This window comes from Hyaena hyaena, unplaced genomic scaffold, assembly GCF_003009895.1.
Source record: "Hyaena hyaena isolate Hyena2069 unplaced genomic scaffold, ASM300989v1 scaffold_898, whole genome shotgun sequence".
NCBI lineage: Eukaryota > Metazoa > Chordata > Mammalia > Carnivora > Hyaenidae > Hyaena > Hyaena hyaena.
The window spans coordinates 774,513-782,115 of NW_024081533.1; the positions used below are offsets into that span (position 1 = coordinate 774,513).

General features: G+C 40.8%; 1 protein-coding gene across 3 annotated transcripts in view; it reads left to right on the forward strand.

Moving 5' to 3' along the window:
• Nucleotides 1-2,940, forward strand: part of UNC45B (unc-45 myosin chaperone B) — a 29,165-nt gene extending 26,225 nt beyond the window's left edge. For all 3 annotated transcript variants that reach the window (XM_039220624.1, XM_039220625.1, XM_039220626.1), the window contains one exon: nucleotides 2,477-2,940. In XM_039220624.1, coding sequence (XP_039076555.1) covers nucleotides 2,477-2,737 — 261 coding nt within the window. In that variant the 3' untranslated portion in view covers nucleotides 2,738-2,940. The remainder of the gene's footprint in view (nucleotides 1-2,476) is intronic.
• The last annotated feature ends 4,663 nt before the right edge of the window (nucleotides 2,941-7,603 follow it).

Below are 7,603 nucleotides of genomic sequence, written 5' to 3' on the forward strand. Positions count from 1 at the left end.
TCATTATTTCAGAATGATTGCAGATGACCACAACACTAACTACTGCTGGGGAGCTCCTGAGCTCCCTAAGAGGAGCATGGACGTGGTAGGGGTGCCACAGGGAGCTCGTGGCTTAGCAAAGAGCACATTCTCTCACGTGAACGCAGTGATCAGATCCTTTGGTGTGACTGTGGCCATCTCAGCAAAGTGGTATATGTACAGTCGCAAACATGGCCATGGGAGGTGCAAATGTCTTTATCCCACCAAACAGAACCTAGTTTGTAGGTATCATCTCCACTGAAGGCAAAAACTGTAAACATCTCAGTTCAAATGTACTCAAGTCTCTTTTAGACAGTCAGTTTATGTGTGTGTGTGTGTGTGTGTGTGTGCGCGCGCTCGCGCGAGTGTGTGCGTGTCCATGTTCCACAGGTGCTAAGGCTGCCTGGCACCAGGGAAGGGTCTCTTTCCTGGATAGAGCTCATCCTGGTTGGTCCTTGGGCTTTAGCATTTCCCTGTAAGGCATTTCTCAGAACTGAGAGGTGTGTGAGTTAACTGGAGGGCTGGTTAAAACACTCTCCCTAGATGGGGTGCCCTGGGTAGCTCATTCAGTTGAATGTCCAACTTTGTCTCAGGTCATGATCTCACACTTTGTGAGTTCAAGCCCCACATTGGGCTCTGTGCTGACAGCTCAGAGCCTGGAGCCTGCTTCAGATTCTGTGTCTCCCTCTGTCTTACTCTGAGCTTTCTCAGAGCTCACACTCCATCTCTCTCTCTCTCTCTCTCTCTCTCTCTCTCTCTCTCTCTCTCTCTCAAAAATAAATAAACATTAAAAAATAAAACACTGTCCCTAGATATTCCAAATCAGTAGATGATAGGTGGGGTACTTCTGGCCTGAAGACCACTCTTTGAAACCACTGCCCCAGGTGGCCACTGCTGAAATAACTAGCTTCACTAGTAACACAACTTCTGTCAACAAGCTCCCACAGGGCGCTTTGTGACTCTCCTGCTTACCATGATGCAGACACTCCTCTAAATGTTTACATTGATTAAGTTCATCCATCCTTCCAACAGCCCTGTGTGGTGGCTATGGTTATTATTATCCCCATTGATTGGTGAGGAACACTGAATGCAGAAAAGTAACTCGCTCAAGGTCAAACCACCAGGTAGTTGGGAAGGGATTGGAATCCTTCAAGATTGCTGACCCTCTCCTGGCCACTTCTTCCTTCTTCCTGAGGGGCTCTGAAATCTTGGCTACATTTCTGTGCCCAGGGAGCAGTGGCACTGGACCTGTTATCAGTTATTCATCAGCATTCACCCTTCCCTTGAACTCTACCACAGCTAGCTGAATTTTCATTTCCTTATCTTGTGGTAGGAGACTTGGTGCAGAGTTTACAAAAGTCTGTTTAGAAGCTGAAAAGCCAATAATTAGTCTTTTCTTTTCCTCTGTGCCTATCCCTCCATCTGAGAGTGGTGCCTGTGGGAAGCTGTCCCCATTGACAAATGGAGGGTCAGGTAGTAGGTATATGTGGAAGCAAAGGGGAAATCCTCCTTATTGAGCTCTTATTATGCTCCAACCACCATGCACCAAGCCCTTTCCATGCACCATATCACTGCATCATAACAATGTGAAGAAGTAGGTATACTAGATGACAGAATGGCTCTTGAGACTTGGAGAGGTTCAAAACTTATCTAAGGTTATATTTGGTTAAGTGGTTAATCTGGGACATGAACAGTGGTCAGACTCCAAAACCCATACCAATAAGTATTCTATTCTGCTGCTCGTGTATGTCTGTTGAATGCTGTAAAACTCAAGCCTCCCGGTTCTATTCTTAGCTCCAACTCTATCTCCTGGGGTGATCAGAATGGTCTGGAGTCCTGTCTTTCCCATGCACAGTTGTTGGGTTGCTTCATAATCGGGAATGGAAGAGAGAGATGGAGGAGGGATGGAGGAGAGTCTGGTAGAGTGCAAGCCAAGGGCGTGCCTGGAATTCATATCTCTCAGGGCACCTGGGTTGGCAAGAAGCAGGTATTGCCCATGTACTCAAGGCTAGAATTTTCGGAACACTCTCCATTCCCATTCTAATTAGGCATGCAGTGGGCCTGTCTCTTTGCTTCTCCAGATGCTTAAAAAAATAAATGGATGGGTGGATGTTTATTCTCTACTATTTCCAGATGTGTGACCATAGCTAAGTTACTTCCTCTCCCTAGACCTCAGCTCCTCCACTTGTAAAATGAAATGGATTGGACTATGTCAAGTTCCTTCTAATTTTCTGATTCTTGTCCTGAACCTGGTAGGGAGATGGGCATCACCCAGCTAGTTCCAGGGGGTTCAGGTAGGCATAAGCTGAGTCCCATACAGATAACCAGATATGTGCTTGTCCTTTCAGAGCCCAAATCTAGGCCTTACCAGTGCCTTCTGTTTATCTTATCCCAAATATCCAATCTCTGTCCATCCACTGATTTCTCCAATCCTTCTCTATCCACAATTCCCTTCCAGACAACTCAGTGGTTGGAGATCCTCCAGAGGCTTTGCCTGCACGATCGGCTGTCAATCCAACATCGGGGCCTGGTCATTGCCTACAACCTGCTGGCAGCAGATGCTGAGCTGGCCAAGAAGCTGGTAGAGAGTGAGCTGCTGGAGATCCTGACTGTAGTGGGCAAACAAGAGCCAGATGAGAAGAAGGCAGAAGTGGTTCAGACAGCCCGGGAATGTCTCATCAAGTGCATGGATTATGGCTTCATTAAACCAGTATCTTAGACAGGGGTCCACAGGGCTGCTGGGGCTGCTTCTGTACTATGAAGAGTCCTAAGCTGGGAACTCCTGGGGTGTCAGTTCATCTAGGGATCATAGCAGTGACCATGAAGTCTTTATATGAAAGAAAGACTTGACTGTTTGTTGAGTTGTCAATTTTCCTCTTTTCCCTGGGAAAGTTTGGATGTTTCACTGGCTCTCTTGCTCCCTGTCCTTTAAATCTGTCATGTTCCAGAAATTCCTAGAATAATTTTCATCAGTGATTTGGAAGACAAGTTGGATAATTCTTTCTGTATCCATTCCCATAGCCAGGATAATGGGCTGAATCCTTTGTATTTTGGAAAATATATTGTGTGGTAAGGTAGGACCTAATGGGTGTGTGAATATAAAGGTTTAGTGCTGATCTATCTGGAAGTTGAACTGTGCTGGTTTTCATAGCCCATCTCCCATACTGTTTGAGTAAGACTGCCTAGAACTGCATGTTATAGCTGCAGGGCCCACCCCCATGCCCATTCCCATCACTCAACTGTGATGGAAATACAGTTTATGTTCAACAGCGTGACATTGAAAATCAAGAAATAAAACTTTCAACTTATTCACACAGCAGGATTATACATGTATGCAATCTGAAAATATCTACAGGCAAGCTTTTAGAAATAAGTGAATTTAGATACAAGGTCAATTTACAAAAATCTATTGTGTTTCTAAATATCTGTACCAAGCAATGAGAAAATTGAAATTTAAAAGATGGTGCAATTTATAGTAACATAAAACACATCATGGGGCTCCTGGGTGGCTCAGTTGGCTAAGCATCCGACTTCGGCTCAGGTCATGATCTCACTGCTCATGGGTTTGAGCCCCACGTTGGGCTCTGTGCTGACAACTCAGCCTGTAGCCTGCTTCAGATTCTGTGTCTCCTTCTCTGTCTACCCCTCCCCCTTCACTCTGTCCCTCTCTCTCAAAAATAAATAAACATTAAAAGAAATTTTTTAAACCACATCAGATGCCTAGGAATAAATCATGGGAAAGATTTTGAAGGACTCTGCAGAAAACTTTAAAATATTATTGAGAGAAATAAAAGAAAAGCAACCTATGAGACAAATTACCATGATCATGGATCAGCTGATGCAACATTATAGAAATGTAAATTCTCCCCAAATTGATATATATCTATTGGTATCTGTGAAATACCAATCAAGCTTTGAGACTTTTGAGGAATAGACACTGATAGTTTTAAGTGTGTGTGTATATATACACACACACTCACATATATATATGCACATACACATAAATTTATCTTGAATAAGAATAAAGTTGGAGCAAACTACTTGAACAGATACTTCATAAAAGAGGCCAATATGTATATGGAAAGATAATCTTACCAGTCATCAGGGAAATTGAAAATAAAATTATTATGAGAAGCCCCAGTAGACACATCAAAATGGCTAATATTTAAAACACTGACAGGGGCTAATATTTAAAACATCTGAAAGGCTCAATCAGAAGAGCAACTCTTGATTTCTGGGTTGTGGTTTGAGTCCCACCTTGGATGTAGAGATTACTTAAATAAATAAATAAACTTTTAAAAATGTTTTTAAAGTCACTGGCAAAATCAAATATCGGTGAAAATGTAGAATAACTGGAACTCCTATCCATTGTGGGTGGGCATGTAAATTGCTACAGCCAATTAATAAAATGTATTTGACAGTATCCTGTAAAAGTGGTTGACAGTATCCACTAAAAGCACAAGCATAGTCAGCATCTCTGATGTATACAGCCAACAAAAATATGTGCACCAAGAAAACATGTATAACAATGAGAGAACACTTTTCATCAGAGACCTCTAAGTATAAATAACTCCAATGTCCATAGAAAATGGATAAATCAAAACCACAATGAGATACTACTTCACACCTGGTGGAATAGCTGAAATCAAGAAGACAAGATACAAGTGTGGATGAGGATGTAGAGAAAAAGGAACACTCATGCATTGTTGATGGGAATGCAAACTCGTGCATCCACTGTGGGAAACAGTGTGAGGTTCCTCAAAAAAGTTAAAAATAGAACTACCTGGTGATCCAGCAATCACTCTACTGGGTATGTATCTAAAGACTACAAAAACACTAAGCCAAGCCAAAAGGATACACACACCCTTTTTTGTAGTGCGTGAAGTGAAGTATTATTTACAATAGTCAAATTATGGAAGCAGCCAAAGTGTCCATCGATAGATAAGTGGATAAAGAAGATGTGGCATATATACAATGGAATATTACTCAGCCATAAAGAAGAATGAAATCTTGCCATTTGTATGACCTGGATGGAGCTAGAGAGCATAATGCTAAGTGAAATAAGTTAATTAGAGAAAGACAAATTCTGTATGATTTTACTCATATATGGAATTTAAGAAACAAAACAAACAAGCAAAGGGAGAGAGAGAAATAGGCTCTTAACTATAGATAACTGATGGTTACGAGAGGGGAGGTGGAGAGGAGCATTGGTGATATCGGTGATGGGGACTAAGGAGTGCACCTGCCATGATGTGCTGTGCACCGGGTGTTGTATGGAGGTGTGAATCACTATACTGTACACCTAAAACTAATGTAAAACTGTATGTTAACTACACTGGAATTAAAAACAAATTAAAATTAAAAAAATAAAAATGCAAATTTAAGTCAAAAGAATCCAGAAAATGATGGAAAGGGGGACAGAGAATAGATGGGAAAATAGAAAAAAATAGCAATAGAGAAAACATAACAATAATCACATTAAAATCATCTAGGAAGCGGTGAAGGATAGAGGGCATTCTTCTATACTTCTCTGCACTTCCTTTGCAACTTTTTAATGAATCTCTAAGTGTTTGAAAATAAAAAGTTTTAAAGAACTTTAAAAAGTTAATTTAAGCATTTCAATTAAAAGGCAAAGGTTGTCAGATTTATTTAAAAACAACAGAATGAAAATAAAAATACAACATACCCATGTCTTGTAGCTCTGAATATTGCTCCAGAGAAATCAGAAGCCAAACTGACCATTCACATAGACAACTGGATATTTCTGCTCTGATTGTTAAGAAATCTTTCAGTCTGAGGATTTATTTTAGAAAAATTTCCCATGGTATATCTTAGAACATTTTCACTGTTCCATTTATTGATTTCTCTACTCCACATCCATTCTTAGTGAATCCTTATACTCTAGATCGATTTTCTTTATAACTACCATAATATTTGTCTAATTTCTCTCCATTTGTGGGATTACCTCAAGACTTCTCCATGTCAGGAACTGGGTTTTCAATTTCTTGTTGCTTCTAATTTATTTTTTATTTTGTATTGTTTCAGAGTCTGTTTCCTTTTTTTTTTAATTTTAAATGTTTTATTTATTTTTGAGAGAGAGAGATAGAGACAGCATGAGCAGGGGAGAGTCAGAGAGAGAGGGAGACACAGAATGTGAAGAGAAGCTCCAGCCTCTGAGCTAGGTGTCAGCACAAAGCCCGATGCGGGGCTTGAGCCCACAAACCATGAGATCATGACCTGAGCTGAAGTCGGACGCTTAACCGACTGAGCCACCCAGGCACCCCTCACAATCTGTTTCCTTAGCAAGATCCGTCTTCATGTCTTTTGCTGCTTTCTCACTTTGTCTTTCAAGGCTTGTTTTATTGACTTTATGGACTTCCCAAACTCGTCCATAGCAATAGCCTTTGAGAAACTAGCTGAAATCCTAAAGACTCTGCAGAATAAAGATATTGTATATTTAGTTTATCATTTCATTGGCTATTGAATTAAATGAAAAGCAAAATGTAACTTTGGGTCCAGTACATTCATCTTCTTAGGGGCCCTTTTATTTTAAAATTAAGAAATAAAATACAACATGTCTCCCCAGGGAATTGTGGGAATCTTATCTTCATGCAGTAACCTAAGCTCTACTTAAGCAGAGCTAAGTAGACGAGATTCCAAATAACCAAAAGTCACATAAAATGTTTTCAAAGATAGTGATCAAATTACTAACACCACTAACAGAATAAAATGTAAAAGAATAGGGATGTCTGGTTGGCTCAGCCAGTTAAGTGGCAGAGTTCAGCTCAGGTCATGATCTCACAGTTCATGAATTCAAGCCCCACATTGGGCTCTGTGCTGACAGTTCAGAGCCTAGAGCCTGCTTTGGATTCTGTGTCTCCCTCTCTCTGTGCCCCTCCCCTGCTCTCTCCCTCCCTCTCTCTCTCTCTCTCAAAAATAAACATTAAAATTTTTTAATGGAAAAGAATCATGTAATGTGGTTTGTAAAAAATTACAATTTGTGCTTTCTGATCTAATATTTTTAAATATTCCACAACCATCCCTGACCCATAAAAGGCCAGACACATGACCCCTCTCCATCCTTCATATTCTCCCAGTACATGATACTCAAATATTTCTGCACCATTGCTGTACTAAAACTAATGAAAATATTAAAAAATAGTCAAGATATCTGAGTCTACCTGGGACATGTGGCTCAAATATCTTATTGTGACTCCTTCCCTCACTGAGTACTTCCCCAACCACCATGAATAACCAGCTCCTCCCTCTACTGTCTACATGTACACACACACACAAAAACACACACGTACACACATACACAAACACACACAAAATCTCTGCATCTCAGGACCCTCTAATTACTGTTCTGATGTCCCTTATTACTATCTGAAAATTATTTTTCTATGTTGATCTATTTATTTTGTTGTGTGTTTTTTTGGTTTTTTTTTTTTAGAGAGAGAGAGAGACAGCGTGAGCAGGGGAGGGTCAGAAGAGAGAGAGGGAGTCACAGACTGAAACAGGCTCCAGGCTCTGAGCTAGCAGTCAGCACAGAGCCCGATGCGGGGCTCGAACCCACGAACCGCGA